This window comes from Gobius niger (genome assembly GCF_951799975.1).
Source record: "Gobius niger genome assembly, chromosome: 20".
Lineage (NCBI taxonomy): Eukaryota > Metazoa > Chordata > Actinopteri > Gobiiformes > Gobiidae > Gobius > Gobius niger.
Window position 1 is genome coordinate 23117207 of NC_136871.1, and position 23157 is coordinate 23140363.

The following is a 23157-nucleotide window of genomic DNA, read 5'->3' on the forward strand; positions in this document are numbered from 1 at the left end:
GTTTACATGTCACTTCCTTGGATTTTTTCTTTAAGGCGCAAAATGTTCATAGACAGCAGTGAGAGTAGAGAGGCTCAGTGCTGACATCTGTTGGATAAACTAGTCTGCACAAAAAGCTCAATATTTACCTTTATAAACACAATTAAAAAGACTTGATTTTACTTTTATTGAATCATATTTAACAAAATACATTGCACAGTGAGAGGTGTTGTTTAACAAAGATAATTATTGTAGCATTGCACTGAAACGTTCGAAATACGCATCTAGGATCACAGTATCACATTGTAATGCACAATTTCTCATCAGGATACATTGAGCATCCTTTTTTTATTTTCAGTTGGCTATTACACTCTAAGGCCTCTATATGACTATTGCTATGTACTGTATAGTTACCAAGACAAAAGTCACAAACCTGACAATTACGAGCTTGAAGAAGTAAACCGTATTAAGAACACTTAGTTGAACTACATTTCAAGGTGCTGTTGGACAGCTTTGTTTGTTTGGTCACAGGTTAATGCACACAGTGGACGAGACAGGTGCCAAATACTTATGAATATGTTATAGAGGTCGAGCAAATACAATAAATAAAGTGTACAGTTGCGTTACATGTGCTGAACAGTATCATAGAACAGTTGTACATACGTGAACAAAGGCAAAAGTCTTCATATGAATGAGAAGTTACTGCTGAGAGTCACCTCTGTTGTCTGCTGTGTCAGGAGACAAAAGTGGAAAATAGGCCGACTCAATCTTATGTTCAGATTTGGTCAATATCTCTGGACAATAGACAGGAGCCACTTTATGATCAGACTTGCACAGCCCGTGCCTTTTCTTAAACAGTTTGTCCTCATTGTTTAACTTGGTCCTGATGGCAGTTTTAATAAGACCGTGGTCGACACCAAACTTTCTTGAAATGTGTTCTGAAAAGAGAACAACAAACAGTGAATAGATTACAATAGGGCTGCAACTAACGACTATTTTGTAATCGATTATTTTTACGATTAATCGATTAATTGCATGGCTGTGAATGGTGCAGGAAAATTTTATTTTTTCAATTTTTTTAATCACATAGCTTAAGTGGCGCTGTTTGAGGATGTGTTGATGGAGTAAACTAAAGGGAAATGTTTTTTGAAGGCTCTATTCATGAAATTTACAATGTACAAAACACTACAGGCCCTAAATATAAAATCAAAGAATAATCGATTAGTCGTCAATGAATCGATGAATCGTTTCAGCCCTAGATTACAATAAGCCACCGCGCAGCAGATGCATCAAATATCAAATAAATCCAAAGGTATGTGACCTACCGATGATATTTCTCAGGATGTCTGGTGGTAGTTGTGGTTTTTGGGAGTCGTCTGCTCCGCTTAGGGTGCCCCGGCGTCCCTGTAGGGAGTGTGTGGCCAAAGTGTCTCTGTCGAAAAGCATCATGAGCAGCGCACCTGTGTACTTCTTATAGTCCTCGATCTCCGCTATTCGCTCGTAGAGGTTCCTGGGGACTCGGATGTTCTCTGCCAGGTAGAGGTAATTCTCATCATCCTGAAGGGAAAAACATCATGTTTTAGTCTTTGGGGAAGCACCTGCCTTGAGTATCTAATGCGCAAATTCCTTTTCTCAGTCTTTGGGGATTAACATAGGATTTAACATCTGGATTACTTTATATGTGGAACATATTTCTGTTGATTTCTTCATTCTAAATGAATGATAACAAAATCTACAATTGCACTCACCAACGAAGAGAGAGAACGAAAAATGGCCCTTTGAAGAGCTTGTCATGCTCGTAAAGCGCAATACAAATGTAAGCCATCATCAGCATTATTATTACATATTATATTAATACTTTAATCCAAAGGTGAATGAAAAAAACATTAATTTCTGTATGAGATTTTTCCTTCTGACCCAAGAAACTTCAACCATAAACCAGGCCAAGACAGCAGCATCTATATGTCTATGGCACTTTTGAATGTTGTTACAAATACGTTGTGTTAACACATAAAGCACATTCATTGCTTGGGTCCTCACCTCCGGTACATTAAGCATTGCTGGCATTGTATGAACGGGGGGCACATTTTGCACTTCTGGTATGTTGTGAACAGCTCTCATGTCGTTGTCTGGCTCTGAGATAAAAGACATTGACTCGTCCTGGGCGCCGGCCTGAGTCACCGGTGGCTCGTTTGTTTGAAGAACGTGATCCAAAGTCACTCTGAGCTCGTGGGCTGTGTGCCGCATCTGCATCATTAGGGTGTTCATCTCTTGAAAAATACAATTATACAACATTTTAGTGAAACAGTGAAAGAGTGGGTGAAGTTTTTTAGGCCTATCCCACATATCTCATTGAGTTTGTATTGTGTACAAATGTGCCAGCTAATGTTGAGATATTGTTTGTGCTTATGTGTGAGCACGAATGGTTTAGTAAAAGTACCTTTAAGCTCCCGCAGCTCCCTCTCCGCCAGAATCCGACACCTGCGCTCGTACTTTAACTGAGCTTGCAGTGTCTCTATCTTCATGAGGAGGCTGATGGTGTCTGTTCTGAGGCCAGTGCTGGTTAAGTTTTCTTCATCAAAAACATGTTCATTCTGCTGTAAACAAAAAAACAAAAAAAACAAATAGTTTGCTTTAACACTGGGGTTTGTAACAGTTACACATGGGCTAGATTTTATTTTCTCACCTCATTATTCATGTATGGGGAGTAGGCACCCTCCTCTGTCAGTCTGTACCGGCTCTCCACTGGATCACAGCCATACTCTTGGCCGTCTGTGCCGATCTTAATCATCTTCATTGGGGGAGTAGTTGAAGGGGCCCCCGCCTCTCTCTTGGGTGGCATTGGCTCTAAGAGAGACATGTCTGGTCACATGTATCTAAGCAAAGACTGACACATTTGAAGAATAAAAATGTTCACATCTTTTTAACTCGTCAAAGCAAAGGTAGAAGTTAGTTTCCACGTAGCATCCCCACCCCCGTCTGCCCAACCCCTCCTACTCGTCTCCACAAAGCCCCTGCCGCCTCTGAGGTACCATCCTGCAGTCTCCCAAGCACCATCCTCTGTGGATGAGATGAAATCACGTGTATTCCTGTGTGTTAAACCTCTGAGAAGGACCTCACCTGCCCGTCTGTCTCGACCTGCTGAATACACGGCTGCGCCAGTCTCTGAGGACAAAGACTGCGCAGTAAATGGAAATACTGCGTAGTAGAGGAAGTAGTACTACTACTGCAGTACTACAGTGGATGGGTCCCGTTTAATAAAAGCTACTTTGTCAAACCTGCGCTGTGGCATTGTGTACAAATATGCTGGAAATGCTGTTTCTGTATTTACCAACAGACACACAGTATGTTCAGCTTCTCATGATGATGAGCATTGAATTTTAAAATGTTTACAATTGTGTGCGGAACAGAGTTGCCCAAAATGCCTTCCCCGAGGGAAGTATTTTGCCACAGTACAATTTCCTGCTAACCCAAAAATAATAATCTCGCCAATAGGATTACAGGATTCATGCAAAAGGCGGGACTATTGGACACTGGGCCAATGAGCGTCCAGACAAATCCCTTCTTACTTCCTAGTTCGGTTGGCGTGTACCTGTACACATGTGGGTACAGTGTTGATGGTGAGAGAAAACTATCTTAATATATTTAAAGTTCCAATTTGCTTTTATTTGATGCAAACCTAGATTCGCCATGGCGTCGTCTTTCTTTATAAAGACGAAAGAAAACCCCAAGTTGGCCAAAAAGGGAAAACATACAGTAGTATCCAAACGAAAGGTATGTGAACTATTAGCCGTGACTGTTAGCATATCCAAGATACCTTCTGGATCTGTGCTCTAATCTATTCCCACAAACCATTTTCTGTGCAGAATGAGGGAGACACTGGAAGTAAAGCTAAAGCTAAGAAACCCAATAAATTCAACGAGGAAATCTCTAGCGACTCTGAAAATGAGAGGTCAGTGTTTGCATTATGACTGCCCAATGTTACGATATTGTCTGAATGATGTATTTGTTGCAGTGCGGCGGTGCCTAAGAGAAAAGCAGCTGTTCAGGACTTTGAATACGACGAAACTCCACAAGAAAAAAAGCTTAGATTAGCTAAAAAGTACCTTGAACAACTGAAAGATGAAGGTGTGTAAGTCATCATTTTAAAATGCTGTACCTTGTACTAGTATTGGTGTGTCATTCCAGAGGAGAAGAAAGCTGAGGATGAGTCGTTTGAGACAGATTTGATAGCTGGAAGGCTTCAAGAAGAAGTTGTAAGTATTGTCTCGAAATGTATATTCCATACGTTTTTATAATCCAAACATAAACTCATTGTGCTTTTTGTGATTGACTGCAGCTCGAACAAAAAGGAAAACTGCAGCGACTTATTGCTAAGGATGTATGCATATTACCTTACACATACACGCATTATAAGTTGTCTCAATCATTGAATGCGCTGACATATTTTCTCTGTCATAGTTGTTGCCACCAGATGCTTCAGAAATCCGTGTTTTACGAGGGCACAAACTTCCCGTCACCTGTCTAGTAATTTCTACTGATGAAAAGTATATTTTCTCTGCGTCTAAAGACTGCTCAATTATTAAATGTAAGTTTGTTATAAATTGTAACGGCCATTGTCATGACTTTGTAAATGATTTTGATTTAGGCATGTCAATGAAAAATCCATGTTAGTGGAAATGTAATTTTCAACCCTTGACTTCTATGTGTAAAGTTTGTCAATTCATTTTGTGTGGATTACTTTTCAGGGGATGTTCAAAGTGGAAAGAGGCTATGTACAATCAAGGGTGTAAGAAAAGGGGATCGGCATGTGGGACACGCTGCCTGCATCATGTGCATGACCATATCGTCGGATGGGAAGTACTTGGTGAGGGCCTTTTTCTGGCCAGACTCATCTGCAATTTTCAGGAATGTATTTTGACCTGTGTGTCTTTGCAGGCAACAGGAGATATGAACAATCTAATTATGATTTGGGAGGCTGACGCATGTAAACATCTGTACAAATTTACCGGCCATAAAGGTCCAGTGTCTGTAAGTCAACCTTTTAGTCATGTCATACAGAAATTATAGAGAAAATATGGCCGTGTTTCCTTCCAGTTTCTTGAATTAGGAATAACAATATTCCCTTGAAAGGAATTGCGTGTGTGTCCTGTTTCTTTGTTTTCTTTCTTACACTTTTTGGTGCTATGTTATCGCTGTGCTCAAAAGCGAAGTGATGGCAACTTTGGCTCTGTACTGTCTGTACTGTCTGTCTTAACTTTGTTGGTCCTTTACCAGGGGATTTCGTTCAGAAGGGGAACACACGACTTGTACAGTGCATCACACGATCGATCTGTGAAAGTCTGGAATGTGGATGAAAATGCCTATGTGGAAACGCTGTGAGTCAGCTGGGAAATTACACGCTTTTTTTGTGTGTGAAATGTGTGCCATTTCTAAATCCAGTTTTGCTTTAGATTTGGACATCAGGACACCATTACAGGACTGGACAGCTTGAGTCGTGAGCGGTGTGTGACTGCCGGGGGTCGAGATGGCACTGTCCGAGTGTGGAAGATCGCAGAGGAGTCACAGCTAGTGTTTCATGGTCACAAGTGAGTGCCAGCTTCTGTCTGCTGTTGGTCTAAATATAGACATTGCACAAGTATGATGGAAAAGTAAAAAAAAAAGTGTATGTATGTGTATAACTTATTAACTTTTGATGATGACTTTCTGAAGTAAACTGAAGACCACACATGCGTATAGACTTTGATGCATCACAGAATTTTAATCTAGTTCAATGACACTTAAGTACCACATTTACATTAGCTTTATTTCACATTTATCGTGAGGATGAAAGCTACCAGAGGGCTTTACTACAAAGCTGGTTGAACTGAATTTGGATTTGTTCCTCTAACCCGGGTTGACAAACCTAGACATGGAGGTTCTGGATTAGTGGTACTACAAAGTGCGTTATCAGTTGGTTAAGTTAACCCTGGATTGCTCTGAACATTTTTGAGGCGTTCATGTGAAACGGGAGGAATCCACGCCAAGCGGCTAATCACAGAAGAGTCAGACACTGAATATCAAGTCCATCACTAAGTCCAAATGTATTATACCTGAACCGAGTCTGACCCTAGCGGCACATAAGGAGAATTTTCACATTTGTTAACAGTCTTTATTACAACTTAAATGCAACACACGTGTTATTATGTGGACGAGATATAAGCCTTTTTCATGTAGTCGTATATAAAATCTGCGTCAGCCACATGTGTTGTAAAAGTTACCATGTCGCTACTTCATAAAATCCATGCGTGATTTGGTGAAAAGGAATTCTCTTGCCGCTGCTCAAGATGTTTCCTCCTCTTCCCTCTCCGCTCCTCACTCCCCTCTGTACGTCGCAGAGTTTGCGTGACAAAGCGGAGGATTCTCGCCTCGGATTGGTCAAAGAGCTGTCGTCTTATCTAAACTAAACCTGGCTACCTTGGAGATCTGCCCTGCTAGAAAGTAATCCAGCTTTGTAGTACGGCAAAACCAGGGTTAACGCTAAACATACCCCACTAACTCTCTAATCCAGCTTCGTAGTACTGTTTACCCTTCTGGTCTCTTCTGCTTACAGAAAGATAGGTTCGGCTGGACAGTAAAATTACAGCCATTCCTCTGAGCAGTTTTCCTTGCTAAATGACATTCATTGCTTTGATACTTCTCTGTTTATGACACAATCCTTTCACCCTTATTTTTTCAGTGGTTCAATTGATTGTGTCCAGCTCATAAATGAGGAGCACATGATCACGGGAGCTGACGATGGGTAGGTTACAATAAGTACTTCACATTAGTGATGGACAAAATGACACAGGCTTCGAAGCATGTTTTTGAGCAAAATTAGCCAGAAGAACGTTTGTGTTTCAAGAATCAGGAATTCGTCTGACCGAGACCTCAGTTCTTGGACATTATGAATTTATGGGTTTAAGTCAGTCTTAAACTTTAAAAGGATATTCTCTTAACCTCATTGATTCATGGGGCTTCATTTTGTCCATCACTACTTCATATTTCAATTTAGCATTTTTGAGTTAATAGTATCAGAATATTTCCATACCTAAGTAGATATATTTGACTGGTCATTAACCTTGAGAATATAATACATTGCCGGCACGGTGGCACAGCAGTTGGCACTCGTGCTTCACAGCAAGAAGGACCTGGGTTCAATAACCGGACAGGGTTTTTCTGTGTGGTTTGTATGTTCTCCCAGTGTCTGCGCAGGTTTCCTCCAGGTTTCGCCTACCACTAAAAACCTGTACAAGGTGTGTTAGTGTGAGTGGGAGATGACGGATGGAAATTAGCCCAAGCTACAATCCGGTGTGCCGTGTATACATGCATGCGTAAATTTGTCCATATTTGTATTAGAAATGCCTTCTAAAAATGATATGTGCTGAACTTAATAACTTAAATAAATGCAACAAAAAAGAATCATATTTTAAGAACACCGTTAAAGTACCAGATTGTTAAGGGTAGTAGAATCGATAAATCCTTAACGATACCCGTCCCTACACTGCTTATTCAATCATCACGTTTCCATATTTGTTTCTACTTTTGTCCTGGTCAACTGCAGCTCCGTGTGCCTCTGGAGCGTGAACAAGAAGAAGCCGGTCGCCACGGTGAAGCAGGCCCACGGTTGTCATGGTGACCTGGGTCTGGAGCGCCCCCTTTGGATAACATCTGTGGCTGCGCTGCACAACTCTGACACCGTCGCCTCAGGTGCCTGCAGCTGTGAGAGCGCGTTCTAATAAACCCGGTTCACACGTCGCTGCCAGTGAGATAACTCGTGTCTTTGCTGCAGGTTCTCACAACTCGGAGGTGCAAGTCTGGAAATGTGGGCAAAGCTACAGAGGCATGGAGCCACTTTTCGCTGTGCCAGTGGTAAGTGTCTAAAGTTAAATCTTGTAGTGACAGAAGATGTATGCCTATAGATATTGTCACATAATTTCAACTAGGCATATATCCGAAATGCAGAGGATATCAGCTACTCTTACTGTGCACTGGAAACTCCTGCAGCAGAATGAAGTGCGGACATATAACATAGGGATTTGTTTGTCTATTTATCTAGCCTTTATTTGTGCTTTTATTTCTTCATAACAAAAAAGGCATTGCTAAAAATATATAAAGACAAGAAAATACTAAGTTAAAATGAGTTAATATAAATAAACCCTAACTAAAAGTGAAGTTCACACACAGCTGTTTACCAAGCCTTATAACTTTTAGAGGAAAATCTGAAAAAGGGCCTAGAAATTACTTCTGTGATGTTAGGCCTGGTATCCGTGTAAGATGTTGGGTACATATTTAAGGAATATGCCACTTGTGCAGCCAATATTATGTTTAGTGCTTTTGTTTTATCCATAATTTGACATAATTTTTTGTTGACTACAAATGGTCAGATATGAGAATACATCTGTGTGTTTTTTTTCTCTTGTCTTTCTCAGCCTGGTTTCGTGAATAGTCTGAAGTTCTCTTCCTCGGGTCAGTTCCTGGTGGCAGGAGTGGGGCAGGAGCACAGGTATCTCTTCCACTGCGTTTCCATAGTAACAGCCCACATATAAAACCAGTTATCCCACATTCATGCTGCATTGTGCTTGGTCTCCACTCGATGGCAGTGTTAATCTATGAATCACCTTGAAAGCAGTTTGTAAAGTTGTTCAGAAATACATTTTAGTGTGTGAAGAAATTTGCTATCACACACTTTTTTAAGGTGAGGGTTGAGTACATGGATAATTATTTCTGACCTAACAATTGCAACAATAACATTTTTTTAAATCTTCACATATTGTGTGTTAAATATGCTGTGAATTGCAGGTTGGGAAGATGGTGGAGACTAAAAGAAGCAAAGAATGGGATCTATATAATTCCACTGAAGAGGAAACAGCCCAATGCAGAGGATGCAATTGAGACTGAGCCGTGATGCATTTTATGTTGTTTTTTTTTTTTTTGGAGGAAAAAGAAATATTGACATGTTTTTTGTAATATTACTCTTATAAAATATGCAGCACATAATATGCAGTGATGTGTTGATTTCAGGTATTGGCCTAAACTATAGTGAATACAGAGATGCCAACCTACTTCTGAAATGGAAAAAAACATCAGAGATTAACACAATAGCAAAAATGCGCATTGGCAGCTGTGGATGAACCACATTTCTGCTGCTTGTAAAAATTTAATAAAGCCCAAGATATTGTAAGTTCTCCAATTTCCACCCATTTTCGATATTACCATTTGAAATTCCATGCAGATTATCTCTCCAGTTGAGAAGCTGGTTAACAACTTGAAGCAGTTCGTACATATCTGAAGTAGCACCTTTTTAAAGCGCTCAATAGCAGTCCTACAAACTGCCACAGGAAATCGCAAAAGGAATTGAGGCTTTTAGTGCATGTTGGAATACACTAAAGCTACAGTTACCCATCACATGCTGCAAGAATTGGACGTCAACTGTGGTTAATATTTTAATATTAAAACATATTATATACATAACTTACAGAAAAGAACAGTTGAACAACACCCTGTAGTATAGTTTTGCTAGTTATTTACTAGTCACCAGTACATTTAGTTACTATGACAGAATTCATTCATAGCATTTATTTTTACTGATGTCAACACATTTTGGATATAGTCACGTCACTGTATTAAGACACGATCAAGAACCTCATTTTACAACACTATTGCTTCACAACCATCCATTAAAAATAACACGACTTCTGAGGACAAGGCACGGTGCATTTTACATCTATCTGTAAACCAAAAGCACAGCATATTAAATCTATACAAATAGGCTCCATATTGGATACATACAGCTTGCAGTGGGAACATTTTTACAGTTCTTCAAGCTCCGGTCATGATCTCTCTGTGGCGTAGGGGATACTTTGTGCGTTTATTCTGTTGGAAGTTGTTTGGATTTTTCTTTTCTTTCTTTACAATGATGAAGTTGTAGAGTCCACCACCTCTCGACCATTGCACACCGCTGGCACATAGTTGGACGCAGAGCCTGAGGAGAAATAAACACACTCATGTTATACAAATAAGGATGCAACATGGAATCATTAAAGTGTGTACAGTTGGAAGGGCATCTAGGCCAAAATCAGGGGAAAGTATGAGTGGAATTTAAAAGGGGCATAAGAGCTGAGGCAGCTTTCAGGGGTCAATTATTTGTTCAGTTCAATGTAATGCACAAAACAGGACAAAATAGAAATTTACACATGTTTTCAAGCCAACATCTGTGCTGGGATGTTTTCAGACTGTCTCATAAGCAGAATGATTGACTGTAGCACACTGGACCATTCTTGTCTTTTATCTACTTATTTGGTCGGGACAGTGAATGTTAATGAACACACATGAGGCTCATACATGTAAACATGGCACATCAGATTGTAGCCATGTTGTAGCCAAATCAATCAATCAATCAATCAATCAATCAACCAATCATCATTCATTCATTCATTCATTCATTCATTCCATAGTTAAAGGCAGGAAGTGCTCAGTTACAATTACTCAAGTACAAGTACCAAAGCAACAACACTGGAAAGAAAAAGGACCTCTCTGCTGATGATAAGCATGAAATAGTTGAATGCCTTGGTCTAGGTATGAAAACGTTTAATCATCGTACTGTTAAGAGATTTTTGGCTGATTCAGAGCACACAGATAAAGGCACAATGAGGACGGTTTCTGCCAGACAAGTACATCAGATTAAGGGAACAGGAGCTACAAAGCAGCAAACAGGTATTTGAAGCTGCTGGTGCCTCTGAAGTCTCCTGAACATCAAGGAGAAGGACCCTCCAGAGGCTTGCAGTTGTGCATAAACCTTCTATCTAGACTCAATTTCAAAGAGTCTTGTTCACTGATGAGGCCGTGTAACCCTGGATGGTCAGATGGATGGAGTAGTGGATGGTTGGTGAATGGCCACCATGTCCAACAAGGCTATGACGTCAGCAAGGAGGGGGCGGAGTCATGTTTTGGGCCAGAGTCATGGGGAGAGAGCTGGTCGGCCCTGAAGGTGTGAAAATGACCTCTGAAAAATATGTGGAGTTTCTGACTGACCGCTTTCTTCCATGGTACAAAAAGAGGAGCCGTGCTTTCCCCAAACAAGATCATCTTCATGCAGAATGCACCATGTCTGTAAAGAATACCTCTGCATCATTGGCTGCTATGGGCATAAAAGGGGATAAACTCATGATGTGGACCCCATCCTCCCCTGACCTCAACCCTATTAAGAACCTTTGGACCCTCAAGCAAAACATCTATGAGGGTGGGAGGCAGTTTTCATTCAAGCAGCAGCTCTGGGAGGCTATTATGACATCCTGCAAAGAAATCCAAGCAGAACATTTTCAAAAACTCACAAGTTTAATGGATACAAGAATTTTGAAGCAGCTATCCAATAATAGTCCTATGTTAAAATGTAACTTGACCTGTTTAGCTTTTGATTTCAGTAAATATGACCTCCTAATGCAGCAAATTCATCATCATTTTCAGTTCTTTTTGGGGGGGTTTATTATTCAAATGACCCTCTCTTAAAGTCTTAAGTAAATTTTGTTGACAATTTAGAAAATCTGAGAAAAATATCATTTGCATAATGATTTGGAATGCAGTGTATTCTAATTAAAATTGCAATTCCTTAAGTAGATTCATCATGTGGTGCCATATTTCTGTAATTTGAACACACTCTCACTCAACCTGGCCTATCGTACATGTTTTTAGTGGTAGGGGAAACCGGAGACACTGGGAAAACTTGCAAACTCCACAGAGAAAGGCCCGGCCCGTGAATTGAACCTGGAACCTTCTAGCTGTGAACTGTACTGCTAGGTGTTCTGTAGGGAGACGTTTAACTTGTCAGTGGCTCCACCTATTGTTAATTGAAAAATCTGCAGTCACCTGTTCAATGTCCTATATATTTGTGGATGTCTGATACAGTATGTTCCTGCTTACACAGACATGGTTTCAGCAAGTTCATTGTCTGTGCCTCAGACTCTTTGCATGATAGTTCCCTTTATATTGCTTTTGGGTCAAAGAACGCTACTGTAGAAAGAAAGAAAGCTCCATAATCACTGCCACAATCGCTGATGATGGTAAGAGGGTAAATATCTTCATGTAAAAAAAAAAACAGTACACATGACAAATTGAAAACCTTTTGATGGAGAATGATTGAGAGCTTACACAAACATTAACATGCTCAATTTTGCTTAAAGCTTAAACACATGAATTACCCAAACTTAACTTAAGCCTCAAGGATGGCACATGGCTGATGTGATTGTCGCTGTTACAAACAGTAAACATGTCTTTAGGAGGCTGAGAACACTGTGAGATCCTTTCCCTCTTTCTGTGGTTGCAGGCAAATCTTTTGTGTTTGTCATATCATACGTGTGAAGGCGCACAGCCTGACCTTTTGAGTAGCTGGAGCTGGGGGCAGAGGTGGAGACGGTGCCACAGAAGCGATTGGTCGTCACTCGGTGCGTGACAACGTTCTTCTGAGGCTGGAACAGGATGATGTGCAGCTTCGGAGCAAACAGGCAGCCCAGCACCACAGATCCACTGAGGCTCACCGAGATGCACATAGTCGTGGTCTGCACCTGCAGAGTCAAAGTCATGGACACTGATGAGTGCTGGCAACATACTTTTATTTCACAGATTATTAGTAAACTGACTGCCATAGAGCTGGGACACAGTGTAAAATGTACAAATGTTTTTAGTTTTTAATTGATTCTATCAAATTAATGAGAATATTCACATAATTTCAGGAATTCAAAATGAGGTGTTTTACCAATTAAGAGATCTGTGATTGAAATATTTTGGCATCAATCACATATATTTGGGCAATCAAAGGTTTTAATCTGACAAGGTGAAATTCCTGAGAAGGGCTCTGGGCAAAAATAAAACAAAATTATTTTTAGTGATGACCACCAAAGAGGTTAAGAGATTAGAGACAAACCTTTTGATTAAATATGGAGCATATTGTGTTAACAGACTTTTGTATGTCTCATATCAACATAAGTTTCTGCTTTGATGTTTATTTTATAGTGGGAAGATAATGTGCTTTTGCTCACGTTGGTTAAAACTGGACTGACTCGGAAAATACCTACCACCAGCCATTCAAATTCATACACTAGTGTACACAGACACAGTGGGCACGGCAGGTTGAGTGTCTTGCCCAAGTACACAACAACAGTATGCACTGGTGGAAGCGAGGAACAAACCGTTGACTTGGGCTTATGTAGTTTGTTCAAATATTTCAAGTGATTGACGTAGTGACATTTCTAGCTCGGTTGCATGAGAGAGAGCGGGAAAGTAATGTTTGCCTGTCACATACTGTTACTGTGCCCTTAATGCTACGTCGCCACTATATCCTGCAGCTCAACCTCCCATAGCTTCTTGCACTTAAATATTTACATCTCATCTACATTTCCTGTTAAGTCTCTTCGTAATTTTAATGTGCCGTTATGAGCGGAAGCAGTCACTTGGAGGATCGCAGCTGGTTGTCCTGGAAAGTCGGGCCTTTGGTTAGTCATATTTCAGCAGCTAATGTGAGCTGACTGCTAGGGTCATCTTCTACTCCCCACCCCACCGGTCACCCCCGCAGTCCACCAACTTCTATTTGCAGAGCCCCAGCATGGAGCAAAATCCCGGCTAAAGGCAGCTGCACAACAACAACAACAACAGCAGCAGCAGCACAGTGGATATATGAGAAGTTGCTGGCTGTTTGAACTTTACCGCCTTTTATAAACAAACTAGTGGAAAAAACAACAGTGCTTTGTGTGGAATGCTCTTGAACACTCCTGTTTTCCTTCGCTGTAACATATGTGTATTGCCAAATCGCATTCACTTGGGAGTAGTGATTTGGAGATGGGTGGAATGTCAAAGCTCAAAGGCTGCTCCCATCACGAGTTCAGTATACTGCCACTATTAAGTAAAAGGACTTTAATATGCCATTAGGAGCATGGTTGCACTGGCTTGTTCCTTTTGGAGCAGTTTAGCAACGTAGAACCAGGAAATATCCGCAGTGTTGCCTTCACTTGCAAGATTTACATGTCAAAAACGACTCGTGAATTATAATTTGTTGTGTCGTTGGCAGTTTAATTGCCCTGTTTATGAAATACACTCGTCGTGCAAAGTTGAAGCAATGTTGTGACAGTACAACTCTTACATGATCGCGTTAAGGCGTCCTCATTTACAGCACCAGACGCATGGCAGGCGCTGTGTGTCCCAAGGCTCAATGCTCATAATTTACATGCTTTGTCAGCTGTGTGTTGCATTTGTTTTGTCCTATTTGTCTTACATTGCAAACAGTGGGTTATAGATTACTTCCCCTGGCTATACATTTTCACCGGAAAATTTAATGTAAATTTATCATTTCACTCAACAATACAGCAATACAGTGTGTGCATATTCATATCGTCTTAAATGCCGGTGTACAGGTTAATGCAGCCAAGCAGTTTGCATTGAAGTCACTTTTGATTACTTACCTCATGCTCTATGTTTTAATTGGAAAGTATGCTATTTTCATCAAATCTTAACCTACTCAGTCTTTTCAACGTGATCCTGACTAACGGCACAGGGAGAAGGAATATTTTTGATTTTTATTATCCTCATACAGGAGATAAACGTGGGCCCCCCAGACGAAAATGTGACCCCATAAAATACATCACAGGCTAATGCAGCGTTCTATTTTTCGTCAGATCTGGGAATGATGTTTTTTTCAGTTTCATGACGGAGAAAGAGAAAAAAGTAGGCTATAAACCTGGTGAAAATCAGACAAAACATGATACTTGAACATATCTTATAAATCTGAACAGTTATAGTAGAGAGCAGAGTTTGTCGTTGTCATTAGCCCGCGGTGGATGTAGCAACATTTGCTCCGGATGGGCAGTTGACAAATTAAGTATAAAATACACCTAAAATGTAAAAGAATATAGTAGTTGGATGTATTTATTAACTTCTAATGCAGCGCGGTGCAGTGAGGTTTTATCTAACTCGGAGGTCAGAGATGTTTCAAATAGCGTCGCAAGCACGCTCCGTTTGGAATTTTCAAGCAACATGACAGGTAAAAGTAAGTAAGTAAAAGTAAAAGTAGTGGCCATACTGCCTTTGCGATGCCCAATCCCGTCAGACCTTGGAAGCTAAGCAGGGAAGGGCCTGGTCGGTACTTGGATGGGAGACCGTTTGGGAACACCAGGAAGCCTAGCGAATGTAGTGAGTGAGTGAGTGGTTGGTGGTGGTCGGAGGGGCCGATGGCGCAGACTGGTTGCCTCGCTTCCGTCAGTCTACCCCAGGGCAGCTGTGGCTACAATAGTAGCTTACCACCACCGAGTATGGAGTGAATGAATAGTGCAATGTAAAGCGTCTTTGAGTGTCCAGAAAAGCGCTATATATAACCGATGCATTATTATTATTACTCAATTACATTGTTTTCTTACACGCCGTTTTCAATAATGTGCTTGATATTTTTATCATTTGCTTATAATGAACATTCACTCTGTCCAGACAGAGTTTGATGCAGACCCCTGACAATTAACCTCTGAACCCCCACTTTAACCCGGTGCATTTTCTCCAGTTCGGCTTTACCCAAATCTAAAAGCTTCTTGAAAAACAGCAACAAAAGTCTGACAAAGTGTGACAAAAAAAAAAAAAAGTTACAAAAAAAGGACTAAAATGTCACAATAAAGGGACTAAAATGTTACAAAAAAGAGACTCAAATGTTACAAAAAATGTGTAACTTTTAGATTTGGGTAAAGCCAAACTGAAGAGAATGTGCTTGGTTGAGGTGGGGGTTAAAACAAAACAGTTAAGGTGTGTGTCCCATTTAAAGTTTACATACCCTGTAGTCACTGGCTGTTACGTAGAAGATGGGCTGGAAGGCGAGCCAGATGATGCAGGTGGTGTACATCGTGAAGCCGATAAACTTAGCCTCGTTGAAGTTCTCTGGGCACTTCCTGGTCTTGAACGCGTAGACGGTGCAGAGGATGATCAGGACGCAGTTGTAGGTCAGCGACATGAGCATGCTGGTGTCCCTGCTGTTGCACTTGAGGGTCACAACATTCCTTCGCTCCGGGTTTACCTCCTTCCTCACCCCCGGCACCTCCACCAAGAGCCAAACGATTGCTACTAGTAATTGGCAGGAAATCAGGACTCCGCAAATGGCCACTTGGGATCCGGGGCTTATGAATCTTGGCCTTTGTGCTCCGTCCATTACCCCACCGAAGATTCGGGCAATACGGTTAGTTTTAGTTAACAGTGCGGAGTAACATACCGCAAAGGAGGTGCCCAGGCCTAGTCGCCGCAGAGTACAGACAGTGGTGGATGGTTTGGCAATGTAGATAAAAGTCATGCTATAGCACATTAAAACGCCAAGTAGCAGAATGTAGGACAGTTCGCGTCCACTTGCTTTGACTACGGGAGTTTCGTTGTTTTTGAAGAAGACACCTATGACATAAAGGGTGCAGAGGATGCCCAAACAGGATATGGTGACCGGCCCGATAGCCCAGGCATCCTCCCAGCGGATGTACTCCTCTGGTAAGTCATAGCAGCCAGTTAGGTTCTCCAAAGGCCATTGTCCATAGTCACAGTCTGAGCAGGTGAATTCATCTTGAAGATATTGGTATGGCTGGCAGGGTATGCAGATCCAGCAGCAGACATCTCCGGGCTGCATACTCTTGATTTCATTCTTCCTGCACGGGTCACTGCACTGGGATGTTGGAGGGACCTGTCCACGCCAGGGCAATAGAGCAGTATTTAGGGTTAGGATCTGGTCCCAGTAGCCAACCTTCTTGTAGATGAATTTGCCCTCGTCTTTGTGGTAGTGGAAAATATTGTAGCGGCTGATGCTGTCACCCATAGAGTCAAACCGGACCATGCTCTCGGTGTCTGGAGGTCTGAATGGAGCTGAAGCAGAGTCAGAAATAATAATTGAGGATTTAAACAATTGTTAATTAATGTGCAAGTGGAATAAAAAAAATTGTGAATACTATGTTTCTATGATCAAGCATTTTGTTAAACTGACCTTCAAACTTTGTCTTGAGGATGAACTCCTTGTAGAACCTCCTTCCATTTCCAGGTTTCATGGCGTCACAGACCTTGGAGGTGTTGGAGCATACGGCCTGTCTCATGTTGTGCAGAGCGTAGGCCATGGCGTACACTGCATTCACCACAAACATGATTTTGGACTCTGATTCAAACGTTCCATCTCTGAGGCTGTGCTCGCTGCAGCCCGGCTCCTGAAGGCTGCAGCTGAAGTGGTTCTCCCAGAACTCCCTGAACCAGGGGTTCCTATTGTTGGTGTAGGGATTGAGTTTGGTGAAATAGTCGGTGAACTCTCTGATCTGGTACGAGGCCAGCTCTATTGTGAAGGCCCCCTCTGCAGCTGTCTCACTGCCTCGGACCACTCTCTCCTGGGCACCCCATCCGTCACTGGCCACCCAGATGAAGGTTGCATTCATCCGGGCAGCAGCGGCTAACAGCTCTCGTGCATCTTCACTACGGGTGAACAGGACCACCACTTTAGCGTTGGACTTCTGTTGTAGAGTGCGGATCACATTCTCGTAGCCTTGTTTGTTCATGGAGCGGATCACTTTGGCCGATGTGGCGATGCAGATCTGTCCGGTGCGAGCCTCCTGGTGGAACGCATCTATCCCGGTCTCACCATAGTCCCCTTCGGATGCCACTGTGGATACATAGGTCCAGTTGAAGTAGCGCAAGATTTCCGCAATGGCCTTGGCCTGGTAAAAGTCCGGGGGCACTGTGCGGGCAAAGTAGTCGTACCGAGACTTATCGCTGAGTTTGGCACTGGTGGAGGCATAGCTGATCTGAGGGATCTGGAAGAGCCGCAGCAAGTTGGCCACCTACGCAAACACAAAGAAAAGTTTGTAGTTAAAATATGATAAGAGAGAGGAAACAACACAATGAACGTATATCATGCCACACAGAATGTTTGTCCTATTTTCTTACTTCCTTTGGAGGCCTTCTTAGTGGGTGGCCTGCTTTAAACATCCTTGTCATTTCATGGGGTAAAATTTCATGCACATAGAAAGTCAAACTTGAGTTTTCAACACTGTCACAGTCTGAAACTGTCTCAGATGAAGGATGAATAAACTTCCAGAGTGTCCCCATAGCATTCTATCTACTGAAATCCATCCACAACAGCACACAATCTGCCTGAAATACTTCCCTATTACACCCTCGACAGACACACTTTCAACATTCTTAATGCAATCATTGTTTTATTCTTAAAACACTTCTAACTCCAGCTACTTTGGAAAGTGAGGAGAAGTAACCTGTTTGAAACCTTATTTGGTTACGCAATTACGAAGTCCATCTAACCCAATAAAGGCATTTGCTTTGCAGCCTCGTCAGTGAACCAGCAGCGGCAAATTATTAAATCTTTGGCTTATTAAAACCATCTTTCTCTGCCCTGATTTCACTCTGACAAACCCATAATATGGAGCCGTAGCAATTATTTTCCCATACTACATTACAGCAGTAAAGGGAAGTTTCTCTGGAGACAGTGATTAGTGAGAACCTGAGAGTTTTAACGATCATCTCTTCTTGGCTTCACTTCACGCCCGCAGCTCACCCAAACAATACGTCCCCGTGGATCTCAATGGAATCCTACTCTTTTCGTGATGTGACAATCAGCAGTTTGTGAGGTGCAAGAACATGAACTATGACACATGATAGTGGTCTAAATGTGCATGGTGCATGGAGATCTAGGGCACTGTTTGAGAGAGGGCGGGCTTGGTGCGGGTTCTGTGCCAATCAGAGTTCCCCTTCTGTCGTCACACCAGTCGGTTACAAAAACAAGATAGGAGTAATAGTATTGTGTACATGGTCCTCATGTCTTGATGATTGAGTGTGAAATTATGTATATTATGGTATCGTACTGTTTGTACTTATGTGACATATATTTCAATCGTCATCGTACAGTATATGGTAACTGAATGTAAATGTTGATACTTTTTCAAATATGTTGATTTGAAAGGCGCTTAAAAGCTCTTCTGCCTACTCCTTTCATCATATCTGTTCTTTTGTTTTGTTGTATCATCTGCTGAATATTATGAAACTCAGCTGCTCAACTGAAAAAGATGAATGAATTACTACATAATAGTATAATTATGAGATGTAGGTGCAGGAGTACAACACCCAAGTCAGTTTTTACATAAAGAGAAAATACTTTTTATTTTGCCATGACAACGAATCAAGCCTCATATTATTAGAATGTGGGAATGGAGAGCTACTAAGAAAGGGGCAGAGAGCTGGTATTGTCTGAGCTGCAAGTTGGAAAATCCTGCTACAATGTATGTGGTATAGTTGAACTTTTTTTTTTTCAAGTCCAGTACCTGCATGATTACAGCAGACCATCCCTGAGTGCAGATTTCATTTAGCTGCAGTCGGTCACAAAAAATCCACTTGTAGATTTTTACTTTAACGTGAAAGCTGAACCGCTGCCAGTACTGGGACTTACAAAGCTTAGTCTTTTGCCACAGAATATGTTCAACCTCTTGTAGCTGAAACGCCTGAAGACCCTGAGCGCGGGAGAGGCTTCTGTGGTGAGCTCCTCAGGGCCAGTGCACAGTAAATACACCATGTTGCATGTAATGAATGTAGACAAATGCAACTAGCTCTAAGCATAAAGAATACATAGTGAACATGTAATCTATTTAAGGAAAACACCAAGACCGAGCATTATCATCACTTAAAGGTATACGTAAATAACTTTGAGCATTGTGGCATTTGTTTATAATTATATTGTAGACAGCATATTTTGCTCTCACAATTGATGTGTTTGCTGGAAAAAACACGATTTCAGTAAATTAAGTTGACAATTTTTGATGGAAAAAAAGGGGCCAGGGTTCTAATCCCGCGCTGTGTGAAGCCTTTCCAGGTATAGTTTTCATGTTCTCCATGGTGGGTTTTGTGCGAGTGCTCCAGTTTTCCTCCATCAACCAAAATCATGAGCAGTAGGTCAAATCCTCCAGTTATATGTATGTTGTCCTGATCAAACCTGGGTCCAGATCTGCAGATGGGTCCCCTGGCACTGATCTGCACTATCCTCTGCCCAGACTGATTATCTTCAAGGAAAGATGAGTCAAATGCACAAATAGGCAAAGTTCCTAACAAGGACAATAGACTGTACCTTAACTTAACAAGGGACAAATAGTTAGATGACTGGCAGTGGTCAGTGTCTATCAAAAATGGAGAATGAAGATACAGCAAGATGCAAAAGAACGCATGAGATGCATCTTGGGTAATGATCACACAGTCCCTACTGCCACAGGCAAGAGCTCCTAGGCCTATAGAAGTGTCTCTATGCCTGTATTTATGTTATTTATTTGTTTGGGAGTGTGCATATATATGAACACACACAAGATGTATATGGCTTTCTTTTAGGGACTGTTTTTTTTTTTTTTTTTTCTCAGTGTGGAATGTGTGGTTCCTGGTTTAGCCATGTTGGTTCCATCCTTTAGTGGTTAGAGGATACAGTAGTTATTTACATGAATCTCTCGTGCAGTGCAAAAACATTGTTACAGCCAACAACATATTACTACAAGACAATCATAAATAGTGTTATTTCTCCCATTTTTATTTATTGGTTTATTTGGTGCATGTTAGTAAACATACATGGGTCTCAGGCATGTAAACAAGCCACACCGGATTGTAGCCATGGGCTAATTTCCATCCGTCGTCCCCCATGTGCACTCTCAAACACACTCTCATTCATCCTGGCCTATTGTACATGTTTTTAGTGGTAGGGGAAACTGGTGCACCCGGAGGAGCAGACACGGGGAGAACAAGCAAACTCCACACAGAAAGGCCCCGTCCAGGTGGGAGTTGAACCTGGGACCTTCGAGCTGTGAAGCGAGAGCGCTAAATGCCATTAGTTGGGAGTTGCATTTCGGACATTTCTCCTGCTAAACACATTAGTATTTTTGCTCTGATGACTTGGTGCAGTTCTGAGGCTATATGTTATATAGTAATGCTGCGATTATTTTTCGAATGCAGCAGGTTACACAGTGTCTGAAGACCTCTGGAGTCAGCTGAAGCATGATAATGAGGAGGTTCCCTGTTTTATAGAGACTGACAGTGACACACACCCTTCTCAATCTCTCCCTCTCACAGCAGAAAATGTAGGTAAGTGATGCAATGCAGGGGCTTTGGTTATGGTATGCAAGAGAGACAGAAAAAGTATGAAACTGTGATTTCTAGGTGGATGGCCACTAGGTCACTTTTCTACGATTAAGATCTATTTTGGTATATTGAAGAGAAACATAAAAGAAGCAGGAATTGATCTGTCCATTACTCAGTTAGGGACAAAACATAAATGTGTTTATACGATCCCTTAACAAGCACTATGTAAGCTATTTACAACTTAGCAACACTACACTAACCTACACTAATGATGCTAGTGGAAGTGGAAGGCAGTGAACGGGTGGGCTCGCTCTCGAATCACAAACAGTGGAAACTAGAACTTAGTCATCAGTGGTGTGAAAATAAAGAGAAACTGTACTTTCACAGATTTTAAATTAACTACCGTAATAGTGTCAATGCACCTCATGAGCAAAGGAACTAAAGAAGATCCAAGTACAACAAGCTCTATAGTCCCTGGGCAAGGTGTAAAATGCCAGCAGAGGACCAGACACAACAACAAATGTAACAATGTAGCAATATAATCATTCAGAAAATGAGTAAAACAATAAAGGTTAGTGTATAGTAGGTCTCAGACAATAGTATACAGTGGCACTCAGTGTAAGCACAACTTTCACTTACATTTTTGTGCTTTGCGTTACTTTCTTAATATTGTTTTTAGCCATGGTTGGACTATGGACAATGTTTGCAAGTACTAAATGGCAGATTAATACTGTTCCATTCAAAATATAACGACTTAAGTAGCCTACATTGACGGAACGGCTCCATCGCTCTCATTATTATCCTCTTCATCCTTGTCCCTCCCATAAAGAACCTCAGCCTCTCTAGCTCTGCCCCTGACTTTTCCTTTGAACCACTTTCACCAACTTCTCCATCCGCCTACTGCATCATATCTGAATTATCTATCTAAGATCATCATATAGGATTTGGACATGACCATTTGTTTTCCACTGTGGCACATGGACCATACCAGATGAATGGCCTTTTAGCCGGCTATTGCTCATAAATCATAGAGATTATCCACCACATAACGTCTTATTTCGTTTCATTATTTATGAGTCTCATTACTAAAGGGAGGTTTCTGGTGATGTACAGTGCTGCTGCAGTGTCCCTTTGATCCGCTGTGTCTCTATTGGGAATTTCTCCAACTGAAGGCAACATGTGGAACTTTGAGATACACTCACGACTATGGTTACATAATGGCGCGTAGATAACTGCAAACAGTTAGTGTTGTTATTTTATTTTATTATTTTTTAAGTTCATAACTGTTTTACTTCCTGTTCAGCGTTTGTGTAGCCTGACTGTAGCCTTCAAAGTGTTTTTTATATTTTATATCGTGTGCATATTTTTGAACATTCAGAATAAAATCCTTTAACCCCTTCCACAATTGGTGCTGATGCTCCACTCTGCCATAACTTGTTTTACAGTCCAAACCACGTCTTTTCACAAATAACTTCTCCTCTCAGTCTTTTAATCCTGTCTCATAAAAACAGTTGCAAAAATGTTCAATGTTCAACCTTAAAGTCAGGCACTGAATCCACTAAAGAGATTTTAAATCAGATATTCTTATATGAGACGAAGGAAATTATAAACATCAAAGTGAGTTTTGCTGTAAATAAGATTCTATTCAGAGAAATGGAGATGGAGTAGGGAAGGGAGAGAGTTCAGAATCCTGACAGCCTGGTGCCTGTCCTTTAGTCACCTGGACCAGGCAAAGAAGATTGCCACAATAAGCTTCTGCGTACTCTTCCATTTCAGGTTTTATGTATATGTTTTTCCTCTCTTTACATGGGAAATGTCTAAATGTCTGAATAAATCAAATATGAAAATCTGAATCTAGAGCAGAGTCCATTGGAGCACTCCTACACTAAGAAATCATATATGTCACATGCATTCAAGTCCAAAAATATTTCCAATAAAGAATCCAATAAAGTATAGATGATCTATGGACAAATTGCTTTGTAGAAAAAAGCCTACATTAATCAATGAGAAGTAAGCAAAGTAAAAACTAGACTTTAGACCACAAGGTCACAAGGA

General features: G+C 41.2%; 3 protein-coding genes across 7 annotated transcripts in view; 1 reads left to right on the plus strand and 2 right to left on the minus strand.

The window, feature by feature from the left end:
* Window positions 1–183: 183 nt before the first annotated feature.
* Window positions 184–3246, minus strand: LOC306980215 (uncharacterized protein). Of its 4 annotated transcripts, none has more exons than XM_079579485.1 (6): window positions 3100–3236; window positions 2666–2841; window positions 2420–2576; window positions 2020–2249; window positions 1305–1536; window positions 185–917 (listed from the first exon to the last, which is right to left on the minus strand). In XM_079579485.1, exons 2-6 carry the CDS (start codon window positions 2837–2839, stop codon window positions 679–681), a joined length of 1032 nt encoding a protein of 343 aa, XP_079435611.1. In that variant the 5' UTR covers window positions 2840–2841; window positions 3100–3236; the 3' UTR covers window positions 185–678. The 4 variants fall into 4 exon arrangements, with proteins under 4 accessions (XP_079435612.1, XP_079435611.1, XP_079435614.1 ...); XM_079579488.1 differs by lacking the exon at window positions 3100–3236 and adding an exon at window positions 2897–2921 and having other exon boundaries at window positions 186–917; window positions 2666–2826; XM_079579487.1 differs by having other exon boundaries at window positions 189–917; window positions 2666–2826; window positions 3100–3246.
* Window positions 3247–3570: 324 nt separating this feature from the next.
* rrp9 (ribosomal RNA processing 9, U3 small nucleolar RNA binding protein) lies at window positions 3571–9004 on the plus strand. 2 transcript variants are annotated; one of them, XM_079578919.1, is made up of 16 exons: window positions 3571–3581; window positions 3663–3753; window positions 3846–3931; window positions 3995–4107; window positions 4168–4235; window positions 4319–4360; window positions 4441–4567; window positions 4728–4846; window positions 4918–5010; window positions 5257–5357; window positions 5433–5567; window positions 6698–6760; window positions 7562–7719; window positions 7790–7869; window positions 8430–8503; window positions 8800–9004. In XM_079578919.1, the coding sequence occupies exons 2-16, from the start codon at window positions 3670–3672 to the stop codon at window positions 8903–8905; spliced, it is 1449 nt and encodes a 482-aa protein (XP_079435045.1). In that variant the 5' UTR covers window positions 3571–3581; window positions 3663–3669; the 3' UTR covers window positions 8906–9004. The 2 variants fall into 2 exon arrangements, with proteins under 2 accessions (XP_079435045.1, XP_079435046.1); XM_079578920.1 differs by lacking the exon at window positions 3571–3581 and having other exon boundaries at window positions 3588–3753; window positions 7562–7707; window positions 8800–9003.
* A 447-nt stretch (window positions 9005–9451) lies between these two features.
* grm2b (glutamate receptor, metabotropic 2b) overlaps window positions 9452–23157 on the minus strand; it is a 37668-nt gene continuing 23962 nt past the window's right edge. Inside the window, exons 3-6 of the mRNA XM_079578197.1 lie at window positions 16982–17819; window positions 15800–16863; window positions 12371–12557; window positions 9452–9982 (exon numbers count right to left, since the gene is read on the minus strand). Coding sequence (XP_079434323.1) covers window positions 9909–9982; window positions 12371–12557; window positions 15800–16863; window positions 16982–17819 — 2163 coding nt within the window. The 3' untranslated portion in view covers window positions 9452–9908. The remainder of the gene's footprint in view (window positions 9983–12370; window positions 12558–15799; window positions 16864–16981; window positions 17820–23157) is intronic.